This window comes from Ictalurus furcatus, chromosome 2 (assembly GCF_023375685.1).
Source record: "Ictalurus furcatus strain D&B chromosome 2, Billie_1.0, whole genome shotgun sequence".
NCBI lineage: Eukaryota > Metazoa > Chordata > Actinopteri > Siluriformes > Ictaluridae > Ictalurus > Ictalurus furcatus.
The window spans coordinates 23,987,747-24,013,302 of NC_071256.1; the positions used below are offsets into that span (position 1 = coordinate 23,987,747).

At 36.7% G+C, this 25,556-nt stretch overlaps 2 protein-coding genes across 2 annotated transcripts in view; both read right to left on the reverse strand.

Annotated features, from left to right (window-relative positions):
- Positions 1 to 18,779, reverse strand: part of LOC128617545 (alpha-1,6-mannosylglycoprotein 6-beta-N-acetylglucosaminyltransferase B) — a 50,350-nt gene extending 31,571 nt beyond the window's left edge. The window contains exons 1-2 of the mRNA XM_053640707.1: positions 18,633 to 18,779; positions 9,355 to 9,524 (exon numbers count right to left, since the gene is read on the reverse strand). Coding sequence (XP_053496682.1) covers positions 9,355 to 9,524; positions 18,633 to 18,779 — 317 coding nt within the window. The remainder of the gene's footprint in view (positions 1 to 9,354; positions 9,525 to 18,632) is intronic.
- Positions 18,780 to 21,318: 2,539 nt separating this feature from the next.
- Positions 21,319 to 23,628, reverse strand: LOC128625658 (alpha-1,6-mannosylglycoprotein 6-beta-N-acetylglucosaminyltransferase B-like). Its single transcript, XM_053654220.1, has 2 exons — positions 23,492 to 23,628; positions 21,319 to 21,694 (listed from the first exon to the last, which is right to left on the reverse strand). The coding sequence occupies exons 1-2, from the start codon at positions 23,552 to 23,554 to the stop codon at positions 21,389 to 21,391; spliced, it is 369 nt and encodes a 122-aa protein (XP_053510195.1). The 5' UTR covers positions 23,555 to 23,628; the 3' UTR covers positions 21,319 to 21,388.
- Positions 23,629 to 25,556: the final 1,928 nt, after the last annotated feature.

The window sequence follows — 25,556 nt, forward strand, 5'->3', positions numbered from 1 at the left end:
GCATAATAGGTGCTTTTTTAAAATATAAAATGCCCTTTGGTTGTAATCATTTGTGTGCACAATCATTGATACTTTCAGGTTGGACTAAATCACATTGAGAGAGCAAAACCTTTCTGCAAAATACTGCCCAGTATTTTGTACTTTTAGGTAGAAATACCAAAAATTGCATATTGATTATGGCAAATAATAAATACGGATGTTTGTGATATGCAATTTTCAGTAGACCTTTTTAGTAAATTAGCTTGCATATTTCTTCCTTCAAATAAAATGTCAGATGTTATGAAGTTGATGTTTTTTTTTGTTTTGTTTTTTTTTTTACAAAAGACTTTAGCAAATCACAGTTTTAATGTTTTACTTTAATGTTTAACTTTCGCATAAATAAATTCATGATAATATTTAGCCTGATTCTGCCTTATATGCATCAAAAAGACTGACTCTACGGTGTCATCTGCATGCTTTCCAATCTTGTGTATTAGCCATCATACATATCAACTCAAACTTCACTTCTCTCTCTCTCTCTCTCTCTCTCTCTCTGTCTCTGTCTGTCTGTCTATCTCCCGGCATCTTGCAACATCAAAGGATCTTTTCTCAATGGATATATCACTTTCCATTTTATCAGTAAATTAACAACTCCCACAGCTTTTCAACATGTGGGCAATGTGCAAGAGTGTGTCACTTCATGTAACACATGGCAGTATTTTGACGAACATTGAAGTCGGCCACGAAAATAAACACACACGACTATAAAAGGCACACACTCACAAACACCACCCTCTGCCAGCAGGGGAGCATTTAATAACTCAAACGCTTACAGAGCTCACAGGCTTGCTGGCAGTGTTTTGAAGCTGTTCTTTCCATGATTTTCTGTCTCAATAGGCAAAGCCTTTAAGGGTTCATCTTTCCTCGAGTCCCTCCTTCTCTCTGTCTCACCTCTGGATGTGAAAGGAGGATGAGAGTCCAATAGAGAGAAAAGAAAAAAAAAAAATATGGCCATGGAAGAAATAAGTGCAGAGAGGCACTGTGGACCCAAACACTTTCTATTCTGCTGATGATGAGTCCACCCATCCATTTTCTGTACCGCTTATCCTATAGAGGGTCGCAGGGAGCCTGGAGCCTATCCCAGGGAACTCGGGGCACAAGGTTTGGGACACCATGGATGGGGTGCCAACCCATCGCAGGGCACAATCGCACACACATTCACACACACACATTCACACACTACAGACAATTTAGACATGCCAAACTACCTACAGCACGTCTTTGGACTGGGGGAGGAAACCGGAGAACAAGGCAAACGTGCTAACCACTAAGCCACCATAATCCCCACCCACAATGATGAATCATTAGTGTGAAATTTTGAGAGGAAGATCCCTGATAGTAAATTTGTACTTTGTGCCTGTTCTCCTCAATGATCCCCTGGCTCCATTTAATATGAAGTTGAATCTCTTAAAAGACAATTCAAGTGCCAATTGTCTTCTCTCTCTCTTTCGTTACTCTCTCTCTCTCTACCTTACCTTAACTACAGGCACTCTGACAAAAGCTTTTGCATCTTTTGTGTATTTAACTGATCACAAGCTTAAGAATCTTGAAGGGTGAAATCTGATTAGTTATCCATACGGATGGAAAATAACTTCAAAGCCACATATTGTCCCTGTATACGTCATAGTATTCAAACTTTGGAAAAAAAAAGAAGTTTTTTTTTGACGCAGTTAGTGAAATGTAAAGAAGTATTTGTTGCAAGAAGGTCTGTGGTTGGTTGGTTGCAATAAGAATCAAATGGCCTCTTCTTGTGAAAGTTAGCAGATTTTGCCCACTATTATTGACAAAAAGTTTATCAATATATCAATAGATAGACAGCACTCAGTTCAAGATAGTTTTAAAGACAAGGTGAATTGGCTTTTCAACATATTTTTATTCATTGTGACATATTTATGAGTGAAATGGCATATCTGGGAACTTAGCTTCATCCATCTAGATCTGAACAGCTTCTGAAAAGTGGGCGTTCCAATACAAACATGGAAATACTAGCTACAGTTGGCTGTGAGGTCACATTAATTTGAGCTTGTACGTCCAGCCAGTAGGGCCAAGACCGGATTTGAGTCCGGTCTCATTACATTTTCATATGTTTATTTAGCAGATGCTTTTACCCGAAAGCAACTTACAAGTGAGGAAATACAAGCAAAGTGATATATCAACCGGAGAACAATACAAGTAGTGCTACCATACAAGATTTCTAATTGAGTTCTAGAGAAGCAAAGTGCGCAGAGAAGAGCTGTAAGAGACAGAGTAATTTTTTTTTTTTTTTTAATAATAATGTGGGGGTTGGCATTTTAGGGGTTAGTTAAGTGCTCACGGAAGAGGTGGGTTTTTAGCTGTTTTTTGAAAATAGTGACAGGGGTCTCAAGACATTTTCTGTGTCGACTCTGTATTGACTTAATGGCATTTGTTGGAGAAACAGTACACAAGATAATGGGTTAATTTTTTCTTGTTCTGCCTGCAGTTCTACTATGACATAATCAAAAAATTTATTAACTTCTCCTTTACCCCCATCTTTGGACTGTATTTTCCCTCACGCTCATAATCCAGTTCAATTAATTTCAACTAAAAGACCGCATTACTGTTTTCATTTTAAGTGCTTATTGGAACAACTGACTACAAATCTGGCTACCTGACTTTACCATAGTTTACTTATGTGTGTCTGTCAGCAGCCTGTAACAAGCTAGAGAGAGAGAGAGAGAGAGAGAGAGAGAGACACACACAACCAACACAGAGCTGTGGGTGTGCACGTGTCTTTCAATGAGTTCGCTGAAAAGCGAAAGTAAAAATAAAGAGATGCTACAGTAGGAAGCTTCTTTTCCAATGCATATATTATATCTCTTTTATTAACCTCTTAAATGTTTCAGCATCCTAGTTATTCCTCTTAAGGCAAATTATTTCTTAATTACCATAAATTTCAGTAATTGTGAAACTAATAGTAAAATGTCTGTAGTTATAAGAGTGATGAATGTAAAGTTGGAATTAAAGGGTCATTTAAAGGGTTAAGTTTGAATTGGTAGTGTCTCCTTTCTAACTACAACTTACGTTGAATATAAGCTTCTTAGTTTTACTGGGCCAAATATTTGTTTTCGCTTTGTGTGATAATGTAATTTATGTGTTTATATTTGACTTTAATGGCGTGCAGGCTGGGGCTTGTTTGTGTTAATTGCTGTTACAGGATAAGTAAGCCTCAGAAATAGCTGACTAAGAGGACTCTTCTTAGTCTTTCAGTCAATAACGTGGGAAATGTATCTCTGGGGTTTGTCTTCAGGTAAGTACAGGAATCTTTTATTAATGTTTATGGTGTTTTTAAAGAAAGATTGAGCATCAGCACAAAAAAACCCTGTGCTGGTGTCTGTTTACTTATAAATCCATTCTTCATCAATTACATTCTTATAAATGAAATTGAAAATTTTATTTTAGATTAAAAAATATTTAGTGATATTCTGTCTGTATAATTTCTGTTGTCCTATCCACTGTAGTTATTCTGACTAGGAGTCAAATATTGACTAAACAAAGACAATATTTGGTGTACTTTGTTCCGTTTTACAGTGTTGTCCATACGTATATTTTTTTAATATAATATTATATAATATAATATATATTATATAATTATTTCAACAACTGTTATATTTATAATCACAATGGTTTGTCCAATTACTTTTGAGCCTGAGAAAATGGAGGGACTATGCAAAAAATGGCTGTAATTCTTGCTTGAATTAAAGCTGAAAGTCTACACTTCAATCGCATCTTGATTGCTCCATTGTGGTGGTGTACAGGGGCAAAATGAAGAAAATTGTGTCCCTGTCCAAATACTTATGGACCCGACTATAAAAGGAAATTTGCTGCCAAGTTTTACTGAGCATAGTTTTTTTACTGCTTACAACTGTTTTATATATATATATCATTGTGTAGATTAGCTCTGTAGGTTGTACATTGTACAGATTGTACATTGTACAGGTTGTACAGAGGTACATTAGTATCTCTTTCTTATCTTACCACATTACAACAATATAATCTCAGAAAAGCATTGCTGCATCTTAGTTTCATTCTATATGTGTTCAGGTTGACACACTGTCCTTTCTTTTAAAGCTACAGGTATACATTCAGATCTCTATCTCCTCTCTGATTGTCTCTGTGTCCTTCTACTGGTACCAAGTTCTGTGCACTTTGATAATATTAATATTAATATTATGTAGGAATGTTTAATTTAATTATTTTTGAAGGCATCTTTGCTTTATAGCATTTACGTACATATGACTTTTAGACAGTACTGTAGCTCTATCACCCCCTCCCAACCCCCCTCTCTTTAACTTGCTTAACACTGTTTAATTTAGACATCACTTACATTGCTGTTAAGTTTATGTACTTCATTAACAGCACCATCAGTTTTCCACATGTACGCACATTGTGTGGGAAAATAACACATCGTGTAACACATAATAGTATTTTGATAAACGTTGAAATCCCATACAAATCCAAACACACACAAACAGTATATGCATCCATGCCCACATACAAACACAAACACGCACGCACACCACCCACTACCAGCAGGCGAGCATTTAATAACTGAAAGTCTTTCAGATTAGAGTAGCACCATCAGTGCTGTCACACTGTGCTTTTCAGAGCTGCTCAAGCTCTGAGTCATCTTCAGACTCTGCACGGGGACCGATAGTGTACAGTTTACACAAATGAGTAAGAAAAAGCGAATAGATTTGGGGTTTCTCATAGGAAGCAGTGGAGTGAACTTCAGCTATAGAAGACATGTTTAAAACATGTTGGCTTTTATGTATTTTTATAGAAAACGTAACACCTTGCTGCTCCTTACAGAAGTGATAAAACAGCTCAGAATATTGGTAAAAAGTGCACAGAACTTGGTACCAGTAGAAGGACACAGAGACAACCAGAGAGGAGATAGAGATCTGAATGTAGCTGTAGCTTTAAAAGAAAGGACAGTGTGTCAACCTGAACACATATAGAATGATGCTAAAATGCTTTTCTGAGATTATAGTGTTCTTATGTGGTAAGATAAAAAGAGATACTAATGTCAACCTACAGCGCTAATCTACACAATGATTTATTGTTGAGCATAGAGTGTAGATGTTAGGTGATGGATTAGGAAGGAATGGAGAGCCTAAGAAAGTCTCTTGTTGCTTAATAATCTTTATACTGGGATGTATGGGTATACAGTGTCATTATTTCACAAACCAATTTAAAGAGATGAGGTCATAAAAATTAAAAATCCATCTTTCTCCTGCCACTTAGAAAAGGGCATTGAGATGTTATTTGCTTCTGCATCAAACTTATTGTATTCTCTAATTAAGATATCTACTGTAGTGTACCTGATAATTTCTAAAATAAATATTGATTGTACAAAAATTGTAAAAGGAAAGAAAGAAAGAAAGAAAGAAAGAAAGAAAGATTGTTAAACTTTTCATGGTCAAGAAATTTGAAATGAACTGGCTCAAAGAGGAAGAGACATAAAAAGATGTTTTTCTACAGCTTTTGACCAACAAAGTAAGAATAAATTTGATATTTTTTGTGACTGCTTGGTGAGAATAAAAGAAAAACATTAAATGAAGAAGGATGTGAGACCAGGGCCAACATGCAACTGATCAATAATGCAGAACACAATCAAATCACAAATTTAATTAGTAATCAAATATCTCCAGCTATAAGAAATATCACATTAACAGCTGATTGAGACATAGCCATTTTGAATGTACCATGTGGCTGCTCTGTTTATTTGATATCAAGAGAAAAAGACATCATACTGTATATGTGGATTAACCACTCAACATAAATTAGGCTATCACTGCCTTAAGTTACAGTGCTGTGAAAAAGTATTTGATTTGTTTTGTTTTTGCGTATATTTCACCAATGAAAAAAAATAATTTCCCCCTCAAACTTTAAATCTGGTTGTGCCACCTATGGCCGCGATAATTGCAACCAAATGCTTCCGTTAGATCAGTCTTTCACTTATTTCTAGTACTAGGATTTACTCCTATTCTTTGGATCATTGCCATGCTGCATAATCCAGCTGTGATGAGTTTCAACTTATGGACTGAAGACCGGACATTCTCCTTTAGGATTTTCTGGTGGAGAGCAGAATTCATGTTTTCCTCAGTTACTACAAGTTGCCCAGGCCCTGATGCAGCAAAGTATCCCCACACCATCACACTTCCACCATCATGCTTGACCGTAGGAATGATGTTCTTTTTGTGGAATTCTGTGTTTGGTTTATGCCAGATGTAACGGGAACCCTGTCTTCCAAACAGTTCCACTTTCGACTCCTCAATCCACAGAATATTCTCCCAAAAGGTTTGAGGATCATCAAGGTGTGTTTTGGCAAAATTCAGATGAGCCTTAATGTTCTTCTGGATTAGCAGTGGTTGGATACCATTTTTGTCCAGTGTCTTTCTGATAGTGGAGACATGAGTAGTGACCTTTATTGATGCAATAGAGGTCTGTAGTTCCTTTGATGTTGTCATTGGGTCTTTTGTGTCTTCCTGGATGATTATTTGCTGTACTCTTGGAGGAATTTTGGAAGGTCGGTCACTTCTGGAAAAGTTCACTACTTTGCCAAGATTTTACATTTGGACATAATGGCTTTCACTGTGTGTTTTATTTTTGGAGAGCCTTTGAAATAGCTTTGTAACCCTTCCCAGACTGATGTATTTCAATCACCTTCTTCCTCATAATTTCTGGAATTTACTGGGTAAGACCGTTTAACCAACTTAATGCTGTAGAAAAAGTTCTATTTAAGTGTTGATTTGATTGAACAGGGTTTGCAGTAATCAGGCCTGACTGTGAATAGTCCAGCTGAACGCCATTATGAATGTAGTTTAATAGATTTGGGGAATTAGTAACTACAGGGACAAATACATTTTCACACAGGCCCAGTTGGTATTAGATAACTTTATTTTGCTTCAATATATATATCATTATCATTTAAAAATTGTATTTTGTGTTTACTCATGTTGACTTTGTTTTATCTTAGATTTTGTTTTAATTTTGGAAACAATTAATGTGAGATATACACAAAAACAGAAGAAATAAGGATACTTTTTAAAGTGAGATTCTCGATAAGTTCTGGTTGAACACTGGTGTGTTTGATAGACGCTGCTTGCCTTTTTGTTTGCTTTACCATTTTTGTTGTTTTAGTGTTAGTCTTTTATAGCATTTCTATTTTACACATCCCATTGGTGCTGTACAATGTGCAGTCACTAATAATTTGGACCATACTCTGACACTTTAGATGGATGTCTCTTGGATTTACCCCATATATGCTGTTACAATTTCAGAAGTGCTGGGTCTCAGGCCATCTCTATAACCTGTGATAGGAGTGACTGATAAGCAATTTCAGCCAATGAATCCTCAAGTGCTCATTGCAAAAACAATACTGATATAAACAGTAGAATGTATGGTTGATTGATTGAAGGCGATGCAACTGTCATACTTCAAGATTTACTCTTGGATTAACTTCTACTCCTAGTTAAAAATTGCTTTGAGAACTTGTATAAAAATGTTTTAACTAAGAAATTTTCTGCTCTTAAGTAGACTCCCAAGACTATATTTAGGAGTAATTCTAATAAGCTTTAAACATACCAGCCCAGATCATGCCCCTGTGTGCTTAAAGGTTTTACTTTAAGTTAATAGCTGTTTTCAAGAAGAGCAGACTACACAGAAAATAAAATAGCTCCTACAATCATGTAAAAAAAGTACACCCCATTTTCACATATTTGGACAAGCAAACATTTAATAAAGTTAATGGACTTGAACAAAACCACAAGGAAAATTAGCATTTTCAATAATGTATTCAACAGAACTATCTATCAAGAACAAGTAAGTACACCCTTGGCCTCAGAAGCTAGTATCGCCCCCTTTAGCAGAAATAATTTCTTGTAGGCATTTTGCATAATTGTCCACCAGTCTCGGACATCAGCTTGCTTGAATTTTTGACCATTCCTCTATGCAATATTCTTTCAGTTGCAAGAAACTGCTCGTTTCAAATCCCCCCACAACATATCAATGGGATTCAAATCCGGGCTGTAATGAAGAAACCATAACATTTCTACCACCGTGCGTCACAGTTGGTATGAGGTGCTTCACCTGAAAATCTGTCTTTATTCAGCGCCAAACATGTCTGCTGTTACTGTAGCCAACGATCACTATCTTTGATTCATATGTACCGAGCACATTATTCCAAAAGGCTTGATCTTTGACTATATGCTCATTGGCAAACTGTAGTATTGCTTTAATATTCTTTTTAGACAGCAAAGGCTTTTTCCTGGCACACCTCCCATGCGGCTCAAATTTGTGCAATCTCTTTTTGATTGAAGAAGCATGCACTTTGTTACCAACACTTGCAAGACTTACTAGCAGATCCTGTGAAATTTTTGGGTTCTTGGAGACTTCTTTTTGCATTAGATGGTCTGTTCTTGGGCTGAATTTGCTGGGACAAATGGATAAATTTGAAATCTTTGTCATTTGTAGATGATTTTAAATCCCTTGCCAGACTCAGACATCCACAATCCTTTTTCTGAATGCCTTACAGAACTCTTTATTTCTTGGCATGATGACACCACACACTTTAATAGCAAAGAGAACACCAGACACTAGATATGCTGGTTCTAATCACTGGCACACAATCTTGAAAACCTGTTTCTAATTTTATGGATTTGAAGGTGTGATAAATGTAGGGGTGTACTTATTTATTCCATATGTATTTTTTTATTAATTTAAAATGTGACAATGACTACAAAATGTCAATTTTATGTGTCAATTCATAGGGTGTATCACCTTTATTAATTGGCACTGTTTCAAAGAGGATCAAATGTTTGCTTGCCCAAATATATATATATATATATATATATATATATATATATATATATATATATATATATATATATATAAAGCCAACAATTTCCATGGGGTGTACTTGTTTTTTACTATTTGTATATAGGAATTAATATTTGTATAATAGAAGGGCAATTGCGTGTGTGTGTTTGTGTGTATACATGTCACATGCTTATATAGAGGCTTGTATAGAAATTGCAAGAACCTGAAACAAACACCAAGTTCATACAAGAGCCATTTAAATGTTACAACTGCAGTGTTGAAGGTGATTTTTGTGAACTGAATGGACTGTTGAAGCAAGAAAACATAAAGTAATGTAATGCTCAACTGTACAATAGAGTCAGCAAAAAAATGTGTATGGCCTTGGGAGCTATCCATGGTACTGAAAGAAATTAATCACACAAACCGTGTCTTTGTAGCTGCAGATATAATGCAGATATAATATATTAAACTCACCCATGCAGCTCTTTGACTGACAGTGAGATCTTGAGGTCGTGTCCCAGCACATGAAGTGCACTGAGGATGTCGGCCCACTGCACCATCTCACCCAGCGGCCCTCCTTTTAACACCTTAGGACTGAACACATCACCAGACTCCTCTGTCAGAAAACCCATGTGTATGAGCACCTGGGAAAGATGGCCAAAAAGGAAAAAGCAGAAAATGTCATTTATTTCATAGAGGAATCTTATCAGACTGATCCTTTTAAATATGCAATGCAGACTGTGAGGAACTGGCAAGTAACAGAACTTGTACGAGTTTGATACTGTATCCATTTATTGGTTTTAAAGTGAATGGACGACTAAACTGTGGAACACCAACATTGAATGCATTTACATTTATATTGGGTCAATTCCCTTGAAAGTGAAGTCCTTTTAAACAAAGTTGCACCTTTTATTATTCTTATCCCTAGACAAATCCCAGTATGACCTCAGAGGCAAAAAAAGACCAACACTAGCGATATTACAGGCCTGGCAGAAAATAAAACTTCTACTGATGTCTACGGGGCACAAAACTGTGGCTGTAGTTTCTATTAAGGTTTCCCAACATACCACAGATATATAACATACTTTTATAATAATTTTATAACTATAATATATTTTTCTACAGAACATTGTTTTCAGTTTTTCCTCCTGCTTTGTGTCAGTAGTTCATCCTATGACCCATTTATCACAGTGCGTTGTCATTCTCAACTGTTGGGAAAGTACGGACTCTATAATTCACAGCTACCATTATTGTCAAAGTATGTAATGTAGTGTGACCCAGGCTGCCATCTAGTATGATGGAAGGAGAAGGCTTGGGTGGTAAATAGTGCAACATTTTTCAATTGATAAAAGACCTTTGTAAACTCCAGTTCCCAGAATGCTGCAGCAATACCTGGTTCTTGGCAGTCCATGTCCAGTGCTCGCACTTAGCCAGTTAAGGATGCTATAAAACCCACATTCATTCAAGTTCTTCATGCAGTAACCCCTTATGTGCTACCATCTTCCTTGTCATGCAAATTCAAAATCAAAGTCTGTTTATTGCTGATGTCTGAAATATTCTGTGAATATCCCACTGTTAATCTCTGGCTGTTTGAATGTTGGCTAATTAGCTAGTCTCGACTGTGTGTTTGAGTTTCTGCAATTAGTCTTGTCATTTCTTGTTTATATTATTCTCACTTGCAAACACACTAGTTTTTAACCTTGGTCTAAGGCTTTTCATGTTAAAACAATAACCAGACAGATCAAATGAAACACAGTTTGCATATATGTTAGAGCTGTCATACCACATTACGTTCTTGATACGTTCTTTGTACTTCCACAGAAAGAGTCCTGTCTACAATCATCACAACAACAAAGTTTGAACTAACAATAACAATAGTATTGAACTAGCGTCTTGCGCTATTCCATGACATTATGTTCATCTTGATAAACTCTAGTTCACTTTACAGTATCTATACTTGTTGTGTTTACATGTCCTTGTATCTTGTTTATAGTAGTTATTGTTCAAATTACCTTCGTTCTATGCAAATCCATGCAAATTCTATGCTACTTTCTGGTTCTCCCAACAGATTAGATCAGGAGTGTCAAGCAGGTGGTCTATGGATGTTGTCTTGTGGACAGTTAATGATTAGGAGAAAAAAAAGTCCTTGTCCCATTATTCCACTAGAGGACAAAGTAGTGCAATAAACTCAGCTACACACCAAATATGCTAATGGTAATACCTTATTAGCAAGCTATAATTTTTTTTTTTTTTGGGACAAATATTCTAAATATATCCATTTCAATTCTAGGTTGTAACACTACAAAATGTAGAAAAGGTGAAGGGAGTGGGGGTTATGGGAGGGGTGAACATCTGCAAGGCTGTATGGTAAAACCATAATTTTGTTGTTTTACTTTAGGTTTTTTTTTTTCTGTAATGAAGTGCAGTCATGTTCAATCCATTTGTGCATTAAGAATGTATCTTTCAGATAAACTCAAGTGGAATTGTTTGTGTTGATAATTATTGGTCTATTAAACTGATTCTTTTTTTTTTATTATTATTATCTGGCCCACTTGAGATTGGACAAAGTGTAATGTGGCCTACGGAGAGGGGAACTAGGGGTGCTGAGGGCATTGCAGCATCCCAGACTTTCAGGATTCCTTTAACTGCAACTACAGCTGCACACACTAAAATAATAATAAAAATATACAAATAAATAAAGAATAAACAAAGGCTAAACAAACTTTAAAATTTGGGATTTTTATACCAAAATTAGTTTTGTGTTTCTATGTTGGAGATGGGGGGTTATTCCTCTTTTACCGCTGTGATTTTCAAACGATTATTATTATGTTTTAATTATTAAAGAACGATGCATGAAGATATTAAAATGTTTACAATTGTATTTAATGTTACAGAACATCTGCCAGACTTGACTCTTCAGAACAGAGTTTATGCTTTCCATTTTCTCTGTAAGATGACAAGCTACGTTTTTGTGTCTTATTAAACTTATTAAGCGATAAACCTATTATGCATATAAACCTATAATTTATTACAGTTGTAAATATTCAAAGACTTGTTGTTAAAGAAAATTAATCAACACCTTATGATTCAAGAGTTCAACCAGGCTGTGGTATAATTATTGTAATCAACACACATCCTCTGTTAAAATAAACATTATTTGACTATCATTCGGGTGACAACATAGCTCATGGCATATATATGCTGTTCCAGCATAAAATTCCAGCACCCCCAATGTAAAACACCTTCCTGCATCCCTTATTTGGCATGTTGCCTATAATGAGTTTGACACCTTAGATTCAGGTTAGATTCTGGTATCCTTTATGCTTGGGTAACCTTCTTAATTAGTCTGTTATTACATTCTATTTAGTTTCAGTTTCACTATTTTGTACTTACATATTCAGTTTGTATTAGTGTTTTCATGATACTGGAATTTCTAACTGTGATACAATACCTTGACAAATATAGATATTCAACACCATTTTCAATACCAAGGGGGAAAATTGCCAAAACATTAAGGGCATAAAATTGTAGATTTTTATCTACAATTTAAAAAAAGAGATAGATTTAACAAGGCTATAACATGCCAACGAGGTATATTTTTTACATTAATGAAACATCTTGAGGTAATGCAATTGTTCAAAAGCCTGACAGAAGTCTGACAGACCTCATTGGTACGACATGAGGGTGAGTAAATGATGACAGAATTTTCATTTTTGGTTGAACTATTCCTTTAAGCACAACAGTATCTAAGTTAATTTACTTTGGACCATAGTCAAAGTATTTTCTTATCAACTGAAACTCTGAGCTCTGAGGGGGATTAGCTTAGCTTTGAGAATTACAACGGGTCAACACATTTATCAACAACAGTTGACTGAGCCATCTTGTGTAATGCTAAGTGGTCTATGCGGACACTGCGGTGTGTGTCAGCTCGCTGTCAGTAGAAGCGAGAGCGAAAACGAAAGCGCGGCTGGTATCGGTGTATCGATACTGATGAAAATGAGTATTGAAACCGTTTCAATCTATATTTTTGACAACATTAGTTTGTGTGCATTCTTTGTTATCTATATTGTTACTTCTATCCGTCCACAATTCATCATTTACTTGTTTTTGTTCAATATGCATCTTATACAATAGACCATTTGTTTCCTAATGCATTTTTAAAAAATGCATATAATGTTTGAAACAACTAAAGACTAAAAGCAGCCTTGTTTCCCTAAGTGAAAATGTGTCTCTACATTGTGAATATGTCTCAGCACATCCAAGCATGAGTCTCGGCTAAGAGCGTTTGAAGAAAATGATCCCTTTTCAAGCATTACTGAGCCCATTCTGCTGGAAAATCCCACAATACTGTTTTCTGTGATTCACAGAGCAGAACAGTAGCAGCAAGATAGCCAGACAGAAAGACCTGTCAAATCAGCAAGATACGTGGCTACATTTATGTACAGACTCACCTATCTACTGATGTATGCATTTCAAACAGTCTCTAACTCTAGTCTGAATGTTGTATTAGATCAGTTCACACAAGGGAAGAATGAAAGAGCACAAGTATTGTCAGGATGGAAACTCAGATAGCCATCAAATCCATACTTTCTTCCTGGTTGAGAGAGAATATTTGATGATTTGATGATGATCTTAACTATTATGGAGGATATGTGCAGGGTATGCGGATACTGATGCATCACAAATAGCAGTAGTGTGAATTAGACTTGGTTGCACCATGTGGATTCTTAGTCTATCACTGCAGCCCAGAGGAATATATCCCACTGCATCTTAAAATAAGAACTGAAACTGAGACACAGACAAACACACAAAAAAATGAGTGCATAAGGGAGATGTAGTTTTCTCTACAGCACACCTCTGTGCTGCATTCAGAACTGAGTCATTCATCTACAGCATACAGAATGAAATGTAATTTTCCTGAATGAGTTGTAAGCCTGGAGTGGTTTATGCAGATTCATAAACACACCATACAGTGTATGCGTCTAACATTGAAAAACCTGTACACAAGTGCATAAAATGCGATTTAATGAACTAAACACATTTCCAAGGTAATATATATTATTGTTCCTCTATATTAAGACCTCTAACACATCCTAAGGAATACCCAAATGCATTGCCTTTACATTTGGCAGCAGAGAAAATTCTGGAGCCTGAAGGCTTCAGTATCAGTACAGTATGTTTCCTTCCGTCTGTGAAAATGTACTGGAGCCAATATTGCCAGCTTCTCTTCTTCCTCCCCCAGGCAGTCATCTTTCACAACAGCCCACTTTAAGATATGAAGTCTAAACCCCAACACCACTTTGCTCACTAGCTCAAGTACTTTATTAGACTGCAATATCTACTGGACTGCACTACCATTTTGGGCTGTCTGTTCAAATGCTATGGTTATTTATCAATATCCTTTATATGCTGAAGCACTTTTATATGACGATCTCACCACACTCACTGTAGTCGCCTCTGCTTGATATAATTATACTGCTTGGTTTTTCCTAATATTGCACCTGTTATGGTGTGTAGTATGGCCTTGATTTACTAAGATAAAGAGTTTGATCAATTTCATGTGTAGTTAGAAGGAGAATTTCAATATGAGCAACTCAGTTTAGAAGAAGAAGAAGAGTAGTTAACATTTCATAAAAAATATTTTTATTCTATTAACATATAATAAAATAACAGAAGTACTCCTAATGCGCATTACACACTATTAACCTATTATCTCCCAATGATAAACTTTTCACTTTTTTCCTATCCCATTTGTATCCTTGTTACTACATAGAAAAATGTTTCACTTTCTTTAAATTTCCTCCACAAATGTAATACTAGCCTTTAAGTTGTATTATGATGCACCATTATAATCATTCAGGTCTGGTTTCATTCAGCACAGGTTTATCAATCAAACAAACAAAGAAAAAAATAAATAAGCAAACAAACACACAAATGTGTGTGTGTGTGTGTGTGTGTGTGTGTGTGTGTGCCACAATTATTGGCACCCTTTTAGTCAATACTTTGTACTACCTCCCTTTGCCAAGATAACAGCTCTGACTCTTCTCTTATAATGCCTGATGAGGTTGGAGGCAAGGGATCTGAGACCATTCCTCCATACAGAATCTCTCCAGATCCTTCAAATTTCAAGGTCCATGCTGGTGGACTCTCCTCTTCAGTTCACTCCACAAGTTTTCTATGGGTTCAAGTCAGGGGACTGGGATGACCATGGCAGGACCTTGATTTTGTGATCAGTAAACCATTTTTGTGTTGATTGTGATGTGTGTTTTGGATCATTGTCCTGCTGGAAGATCCGACCACAGCCCATTTTAAGCTTTCTGGCAGAGGCAGTCAGGTTTTCATTTAATATCTGTTGATATTTGATAGAATCCATGATGCCATGTATCCTAACAAAATGTCCAGGTCCTCTGGCAGAAAAACAGCCCCAAAACATTAAAGACGTACCACCATATTTAACCATGGGCATGAGGTACTTTTCCATATGGCTACCTCTCTGTGTGCGCAAAAACCGCCTCTGGTGTTTATTGCATAAAGCTCTATCTGTTTCTACCATAGAACCCGATCCAATTCGAAGTTCCAGTAGTGTCTGGCAAACTGAAGATGCTTGGATGAGAGTAGAGGCTTTTTTTTTTGAAAACCTTGTAGCTCTGCCACGTAATTTCCATGTTTATATATACATATATGTATGTGTGTTTAATTATTTTAATTAATAGCACATTAGCTTTTAGTGCTGTCTAGTTGCCATCATCCACACTGTGTTTGGTTCCGTGCTCACGTTATCTCAAGACACTATGTGGACTCAGCGCCGTCATCATGTAACGGCGCATACTGTTTACCGAGGTAAACTTAAACAGGGAGAGAGACCACAGAAGAAGCACGCTCACCTCTATAGCACGCTCAACTATAGGATTTCTATACGCTGTGGATTATTGTCACATTCCTTAAGGACATCGACACTGGTTCCTTGTTTCCTCGCGATTTTCATGACTGCTCAGGGTGGATTCATTCAGCAGGATACCTTGTTCCAGCGGAAGGTAGGATCCGCTCACCTAAACGGGTGAGGATGATCCGAAAAGACTTTATTCCATTGTATATATTTCTTTTGTAAGAGAGACTGTGAGTGTGGGTTATTTGTATATATTTGGAGGCCTTTTTGTATAATACACAACAAATGTGGTGAAAGTTATTGGTGGTTTTTGGTGTGTTTTTTCCCCCTACATGCTATTAGAGCCCGGTTCTTGTTTGTAACCTCTGCCTCTACGAAGTGAGTTTTTATACCCTTTCAAACAACTTGTGGTGATGTAGGTGAATTCATATTGTAGTTTTGGAGACTTTCTGACCCCAAGATGCAACTAACTTCTGCAATTCTCCAGCTGTGATCCTTGGAGATTTTTTGGCCACTCGAACCATCCTCTTCACAGTGCGTTAAGACAATATAGACACGCGCCCAATTCCAGGTTGAGTCATTACATTTCCAGTTGACTGGAACTTCTTAATTATTGAACTGATGATGGAAATGGGCATTTTCGATGCTTGTGCTATTTTCTTATAGCCACTTCCCATTTTGTGAAACTCAACAACCTTATGCCGCACATCATAACTATATTCCTTGGTCTTACCCATTGTTATGAATGAATAAGGGAATTTGGTCTATATATTACCTCATATTTATACCCCTGTGAAACAAGAAGTCATGGTTGAACAATTTCCTGTTCTTAGTCACCCAGGACTGTACAAAATTTTTTTAAAATATCAATCGGAATATACTTCAAATATATTTTTCTCATATGGATTCATAGGGGTGCCAATAATAGTGGCAGACATATATTTAACAAAGATATATATTTTTTGATAAACCTGTGCTGTGTTTGCAATTGTTTGATATCCATGATAGCAGAGTATTTTTGTGAATTTTTTTAACAAAAGATTAAACAATAAAGACAATTTTTCACAGCCTTCTTTGCTATTTACCAAGTAGAAGGCACTGTATATAATGGACTCTTCTCTCTGTTGCGGTCAGGGACACACATCCACTCCCTGAAGGCCAACACAGAAAGAAAGAGGAGGAGTTTCTTCCCACAGGCCATTCAGGCCCTGAACCAGGACAACACCAACACCCACACTGCCAACATTCCTTTAAGACTATCCATCCATCTTTTCCCTGTATGTAATAGATATTTATTATATATGTTGGCAATTTCAGTACAACTACATCAGCTTAATGTTGCACAGCATTACATTGCACAAAACAACTGCACATATCTGCACTTTATACCAACTATAGTCAGACTGTTGCTGTCACCCATCTTTATATCCTTACATTCTATTTTTATATTAAAAAAATACTTTCCCTTTCAGTAACTCTATGTAAATTCTATTTTATGTCATGAACACTTGTAAAAATCATTTCAGTACATGCCATCCTGTTTATTTGTGTGTGTGTGTGTGTGTGTGTGTGTGTGTGTGTGTGTGTGTGTGTGTGAGAGAGAGAGAGAGAGAGAGACAAATTAAATCATAATTTGATTTATAAGACAATGATTTGCTTTCTGGATGTCACATAATCAAAGGGAAACAAACACATGCACTGTCCCATAGAGCTCCATAGAGTTATTATTGCACAAAGTACTAATAGAGACCCACTGAGACAGGAATCATGCTGCCCCCTACTTTGGGGAGGAGCAGCAAACAGGACAGTTAATGACAGGGTTACCACATTGGGCTAGTTTAAAAATACTCTGCAGCAGCCAAGATGTTGTTTTATAGCAAATTATCAGAATTAAATCTAAAACGAAATATCGTGAAACAAAGGCTGAGAAAAAGAAGAAAATGTGTCTCCCTTGTCAAATGCCTGAATTTTTGCAGATGGGAAAACAAATATGATTAAAACCAATCAAACTGAGCTGTTAGAATTACCCCGAAAAAAGCTCACTGAATTTACTTAATTTGAATTTGAATTTAATTATTCAAATGTGTACATCAGTTCCATATGATGATGATGATAAGTGGGGCAAAAGTGTCCGTAGTGTGTGAATGTGTGTGTGTGATTGTGCCCTGCGATGGATTGGCAACCCATCCAGGGTGTCCCCCACTTTCTGCCCCATGCCTCCTGGGATAGGCTCCAGGTTCCCCACAACCAAGTAAGGATAAGCGGTACAGGAAATGGATGGATGGATAATAATAAGTTTTATTTATTTAGCACCCTTCCACAGCTCAAGGACACCTCACAACTGAATTGAGTAACATTAACATAATTTGGTTTCATACAGCCAACATGATTTGATCATGTATTTTCAAAGCCCTGAATAAAATCGAACACTGAACTCACACACAAGCTGAGAATAAAACCCAGGTCCCTGGAATTCTGCAACAGCCACATTACTGCTGCACTAATCTACTGCACAAGTTATAAGCGTCTAAATTTAATACTATAGATTTAATTCCCATCAATGCCAACATCCTCATGAGATTTCATAATGTAATTGGTACTACATGAATTTATCACTTCTCGTAAATTAAAAGCAATTAAATCATGTTCATGAAATCATGCATGAAACCTACTATTTTATGTAAAATATTCATAAAATATTTTGCACTTTAGACAAACCTTCAAATAAACATTCCGGATTTTGCTCATATGAAAGATGCAATTCTTTGCAGACGATGCTCAGCTTGGACTCCCATAATGACCCATGTTGTCATGTGAAGTTGTAGAGTGCCCCTGGCATACACAGTGTGAGAATACATAAGCTCACCCTCTTCTGCTGCCGCTGTTGGCTGCGCAGATGCTCGTCCAGCCTGCGAGCAGCTACGGCCCACTGCACAGCCAACCTGCGTATCCGCCTCCTCATGAAGCTCAGAGACTCTTTCCCTGATCCAACCTGCTCCAGAAGGGGGCCCATGTCAGCACGAACTATTGCCTAAAGAGATACACAGTTAGATTTGTTTATTAAGTACATTAAATACAGCGGAATTTGACCAGAGTGCTGTACAGTGAGGTCTGGACACTATAAATGTATCTATGCTACTCAATAATAACAAGAGGAACAGGACACAAAGAAAAATATAACAAATGCATAGAAACACAATGCACAAAAAAGAAAAATAATATATATTATTTTTCAAGAATGACAAATTAGTTGAATTTATTTGAAATATTTCATAAGCGTGTCAATAACTCGGCAAGAAAAAGTTGAATGATTTTTGTTAGAACAAGGATTAACAATCCTTCCTATTGTTTGACTAGAAACTTTGAATTATTGTATTTAATGTTTGTTTTCTACAATTTTTGCTCATTTATATGAAGGGTAACAATAATTCCGGAGGGCACTATATCTGCTATGTTATATGACTCTATGCGAGGCATACTTTAATTACCGCCGAGCGTCAGAGAGTCAGGTGTATGAGCTTGCACGAGCCAGTGAATCACCACAGCTGCAGAACTGTTGAAGCGGTCTACTCTAACTGGCCTAGTTTTACTCTATTGTAAACAACAGGCTGTACAAAATGCTTAACTCACACACTTATTCCCGAGACACCCTGTTGTGCAGCGCAGCATAAAATTAATAATTTTCTGAACCACTATTCATAAAGGGCTGTATTCAAGGTTGAGTTAAGTGCACATAGTGAGGATTTAATGCCGAAATTGCACACATCAATATTCAGACCTCAAACATAACTCCACACTTAAGAAGTATTGAGAAGTTGTGAGAGACAACTTGCCTAAAACAGGTGCGACTCTAAATTGCATTTTTCATGTGCAATATCAACTTGAGCGAGAAGCAGCATTAAGTCCAGCAACACTGGGGTTTAAATACACTATGTAAAACTACGGAATGCCATTTGAAATATTAATATTAAACACATACATTTGACACTACTAATAAATTAATATTAATGTGCCTTTAAAGTGCATTAAAAAAAAAAGTCCCCTCACACGGAGGACATCAGAGCATCTTAAGACAGCATCTTAATCAGAGACATGCTTATTTCAAGGACCAATTATTAAATATGATATAATTATGAACACTTAGCATGAGCCACAAGCTTAGTAAATGATTGCACGGTTAAAATGAAGAGGGCGGAAGCCGTATTGTTAAATTATACCAAATTCCTCTGATTAACATAACAATTACTACTCGGACTATTAATGCAGCAATATATTGACAATATATAAGACTTCTATTAAATGCTTATTTCAATCTCATTTACCTCAAGTACCTCTTTTTATTTTTTTAATTGTCTCTTGCTTTTATATTACATTTGACAGCAAAGGTGGAACAAAATGCGATTTCCTTATTCATTCTGCATTTAATATCTCCTATTTCCTGGGCTTAAAGGCAAGTGCTTGTGTTAAAGGCAGTAGTCTAGATGTTATTCAAAAACCCTGTTATGAATGCTTCTACTAAAGACAAACGTGGAAACCTTGAAGTGTGAACTACACACAGGCGATTTGCATAATACATGCAGATTTCACTGCATAAATACTGGTGTAACTTTTGGACGTAAACTGTAGACTCTGAATATGGCCCAAAAAGAATAGAGCTGTACTTCACTGTAATCTTTTTTTAATGATCTTCTCTCTTTAAATACAGTTGAAAATGTTGTAAATGTTCAACATACTTTATGGCTTTTCCTCTTTTTCTCTGCCAAGCTTTCTTTTCAACCACCCATCCACCCTCCCGTCCCTCCATCCATTATAATAGTCTGTTGTCCAATCAATATTCATTAAACCTGTAAATATGGGATTTAGCTTGCTGATTAAAGCATTTCTTCTGAAAATATTAATCAGCACTTTGCCTTCACTATATCACTCCATGTTCATGTGCATGCTAATAGGATTCTAGTCTACCTAATATACTGATCTTCTTTCTTTAAATACAGTTGAGAATGTTATAAATGTCCAACATACGTTTTTATGGCTTTCCCTCTCTTTCTCTCCCAAGCTTTCTTTTCAACCAGCCATCCCCACTCCCATCCCTTCATCCATTATAATATTCTGTTGTCCAATCAATATTCATTAAACCTGTAAATATGGGATTTAGCTTGCTGATTAAAGCATTTCTTCTGAAAATATTAATCAGCACTTTGCCTTCACTATATCACTCCATGTTCATGTGCATGCTAATAGGATTCTAGTCTACCTAATATACTGATCTTCTTAATTTAAATACAGTTGAGAATGTTATAAATGTCCAACATACGTTTTTATGGCTTTCCCTCTCTTTCTCTCCCAAGCTTTCTTTTCAACCAGCCATCCCCACTCCCATCCCTTCATCCATTATAATATTCTGTTGTCCAATCAATATTCATTAAACCTGTAAATATGGGATTTAACTTCTAGTCTGCCTAATATACTGTACATACGTGCATGTAATTCAGCAATTACAATAAATCAGTTCTCTGTATTATATAACTAATAGCAGAAGCTGAAGTAGTTAGTGTTCTTATATTGTTGTGCAGGGACATCTTAAAGAATATGTCTGAGCTGAATAAAAACTATCTGTCCCCACTATTTAATTCTGTCTGAAAAAAGAGGACAATTAGTTGAACATACTCCAATAAAATCGGAAGACATAAATATCATTCTTGAACCATCTCCTAGCAGATTCTTGGAGAACACTGGTACAACCTCTGCTAATTCTCTCACTTGTGTCTTTGGTGGGGTGCTGATGGTGGGCTGCATGCTCTGATTCCTCCAGGCAAGCAGGGGGCAGAACCACTCCACCTCACTCAGGTAGATGAGGAAGGAGCAGTCGGAGCCATCAACTCCATAGAAGGCGTAGCAGGGGTCTGATGTCCATCTGGCCCTCATCCACTAGCATAACCGAGTGGGAGAGTTACAAACAGTTTTACATGGTTTACAAGGAAGCAGAAGAACATGCTGTTGTTTCTGAATGACAATTCAAAGATATCCAAAGACAATTAACATCATTGACATGAAGTAAAGGAAACTGAAACAAGGCTGAACAAGATGTAAAAAGGCGCAAGTCTGACAAAAAGTATTTTGCAATACATGGCTTACTATTGTCAGTTCATTAATTGTAGATTAAAGTAGATGAAATTTTGCATTATTCAAACCAAAAATATGCACATGAATTAATTAAACCCGCATGTTTCCCTTCATTATTGTTTGCATTAGTATGAAATTCACAGTGGGAATTCTGAATGAAGCAGACAAAGATGAAGAGAGTGTAAATCTGAAGGAAACTACGGTACAGATTTTGTATATGTAGGGAGTCTATAGACTGTTACAGAGCTGTCCAACTGTAATCAATGCCTATAAGTTTTCATTTATTGCTTTGTACATTTGCATTGTCACACTCACTTTGAGTAATCTCTTTATCCTGGTCAGTGTCACAGTGGGTTCAGAGAACTCTGGGTATGAGGCTAGAATACACCCTGAATGGAACTCCAGTCCATTATAGGGCGCACATATATTCACACTCATTCATGCCTTGGGGTATTTTATCTTAGCCAGTCCACCAACAATGTTTTTGGGAGGTAGGAAGAAACTCCACAGACAGTAGTGTTAATCATATCTACTTTGCTGCAAGTAACATTATTCAGACTGAAGAGATAATGTGTTCTAAAAGAATACAAATACAGACATGAATAGGATGTGCACTATTCTTTTTTCATTTTTTAGTCTGTATACCGTGTTTATATGCTTCTGTAAAGAAGCTTTGAGACAACGTCCATTGTAAAAAGCGCTATTGAAAGGAAATTCTCTTATATCATGTACTCTCTTATATTATGAACTGCTATCAAATACCTATGATGAATGTATTCATTTGATTACCTCTTTAAATAAGCTGATCAACTGCTATCCTTGATTATATTATTATGTATTTCTGTGTCAACATGACACAGGACTTATTTTGTATTATGACTATGTGCTATGTGTTTTGTTTAAATCTGTCTGACACCTGGACCAGTAGAAACCGTCCACACACTGCTTGTTATCAATGTGTATAAATACTCTTGGTTTCCATGAATAAACTCGGATGTCTATTTGAGCATGCATGTGTCCGTGTGTGTTCACTTAGGCTCCCCAGATCGATCTGAAACGCTCTGAGGCAAATCACACTTTCTAGCTCATAGCAGCACTGAACTAAAAGTTAATAGAAGTAATTGTAGAACAGGCTGGAAGGCATGACGGAAGATCTGACAGGCATAATCTGAGATTCCTGGGATACATGGAAATCCAACAGCTATACAAATAAAACTGAATTGAAGTTATGTTCTACAAATTGCTATTTTTTATTATAATTTCTAAATGAAAAATTAATTCTTTTTCTAGCAGCCCATTTTCCAGTGTTTTTGGAGTAGTAGGGTTCAAAAAAATACATATTAAATTAATTTAAATTAATAAACCTTCCAGACCCTTTGCTGGTTTAAATATGAATCTAAAAGACAAATATTTGGAGCAGTAAACAGTTACAGATGCAAACACAGCCATTGCATTACATTCCTAGCAGAGACAGATAATATGGTATTTGGTCGATGTTCTGGCTTGACATTGCCAATCCATAACTCAATAAAACAGAGGGTATAAGAAATATACTGTAGCGCAGTGAGAGATCTCTAATGAGTCATGGTAATATCAACATACATCAACTTTACTTGCACAGTCTGGGTAGCCAGGATCTTTTGGGATTTCACACTGCCCTGCCATTCCATCTCTCCCTGCAGATGACACAGACAGACATTCAGTTTGACATTACTTCTCCCTAAGTGAACAGTATGAAAACGGTTGTTAAAGGGATCAAAACTGTGGCAGCTTTAATGAGGCAGGGGAAAGTTAAATCTTATCCTTATCTGCCTCCTTGGTTCCCTTCTTTTGGTTTGAAAATGTCACATTTATATCCTTCTGGTTGCATCATTATACAGTGGCATGTCAGTGGACACAGATAAATGCATATCTGATGACCAAGGTTTATCCCACTGTGTCCTGAGGCAGTGGGAGAAACAGAAAATTAGCAACATCCCCTTGCCTTGATTAATAAAAATCTTCTGTGCTGTCTGGAACTGGGTCTCAGTTAGCCTAATTAAAGAAGCACTGCTGTTCTTTATTCAACAGGCTGCCAAGCTCCAGCAAGCATGATCACACACAAAGGGATTATGCATCGTTCTGTCTGATTACAGGAATGATCCTGACAGTGGTAACAATGGGGAAAATATTCCAGCAGAGTGCAAAAAAAAAGTAAACTCAAAACAATGAATACATAGAGATAACAAATAAATACATGGTGTTTGATCAGCAGAAGGCTACAACATTGAAATCTGCTGGAGAAATAAAATGCTACTGTGGTTCAGTTGATTACAAAAACAAGAAACGGCAATGACTGATCCAGTCATTTCAAAAGAACTATATTTATTGAAACCCACAGCTACAGAAATAAGTTTAAAACAAACGAGGACAGCAGTAATATCAGACTGAAGTACGTAAGAGCCTGGCGTACAGGGACATTCAGGATTGGTAAACCTTTCCTTATGTATTAGGAATTATTTTGCTAATCTAAATTATAAAGGTAAATTAAAGTGTATTAGGTCTTACAATGGTGAGTGAATTAGTATAGGCACCTGTGGCAGCATTTTTACTCTTCTGCAGGATCTGCTCCATACGCACAGCCATTTCAGACACATTCTGAGCAATGGCCTGAATCCGTTCCACTAGTCCCATCGGCTGAAACCTACACACACACAAACACACACACACACACACACACACACACACACACACACACACACACACACACACACACACACACACATTATGTTTAGAAGCACTTTGTTGAAATCTTGGATGTTAAAATCGTACCACTCCTAACAGTATGGGAAAAAAAACAATTATTTTGAGCTTCTTCCTTATTTGAAATGAAGTTCAGCTTTTTTTGCACACAAATGCCCTTATTCATATGAGAAGCAAGATTAGGTTTGATAACATGGAATGATGTATCAATGAATATGCATCGAAGTCATGTAACTATTGTATGACATCAAAGATCTCAAATGTTGACTCATATACAACCAATTTGCATGAAACATGCACTGATGCCCTAATTTATGCAAATGTTGTAGTGAACAAATCAAAGGAAAGTGAGCAGACTATCAAGCTCCAAGGAAGCGCTGAGGAGAAAAAGAGCCCTGTAAGTTCTGAGAAAAGCAGGAAATGTAAGAAGGAAAAAAAATAATTGAGATTTAGACTTGCGTCCCAAGGTGTAATTATTTTTATTTTCTTTACTATTTATATGCAGTCTTTTTGTGTTTTGCTCTCTCCTGCTTTCACTCTCTCTCCTCAGTGCACAGCTTAATGGAGACCAGCTGACTCTAGTTACCATCAACTGCTGGAGGGAGAGCTGATGGATACCGCGGAAGAGGAAACTCAGTTTGGGGAGGCTTTTTTGTCTCTAGGATGCTGAGATCAGTGTCGCTTGTCCCAGATGCTAGTGTGTGTGTGCGTGTGCTCGTGCGTTCTACCCACCCCCTTCTTCTTGTTAGTGTACAACATATTGTTTACTAAAGTAGACTTGGTAATTTGTTGCTACTTTGTTTTTTGTTCTCACTTACACTCCTAGGAAGAGATTTAGGAAACTGTTTATAATGTAATTATTTAAATAACAGTAGGAAGCAGGAGGGAGGTGGAGGCCATTTTTGTTAATGCCCATGTTTTCTCC

What these genes read in the sequence shown, in the direction of transcription:
- LOC128625658 (XM_053654220.1), bottom strand. Translation starts at nt 23,554, where the DNA reads ATGGCAGGGCAGTGTGAAATCCCAAAAGATCCTGGCTACCCAGACTGT. An exon ending in ACTGTGCAAGTAAAGTTGAT is followed by an intron (nt 21,695 to 23,491) that starts GTATGTTGATAT and finishes CGGTTATGCTAG; the next exon opens with TGGATGAGGGCCAGATGGAC.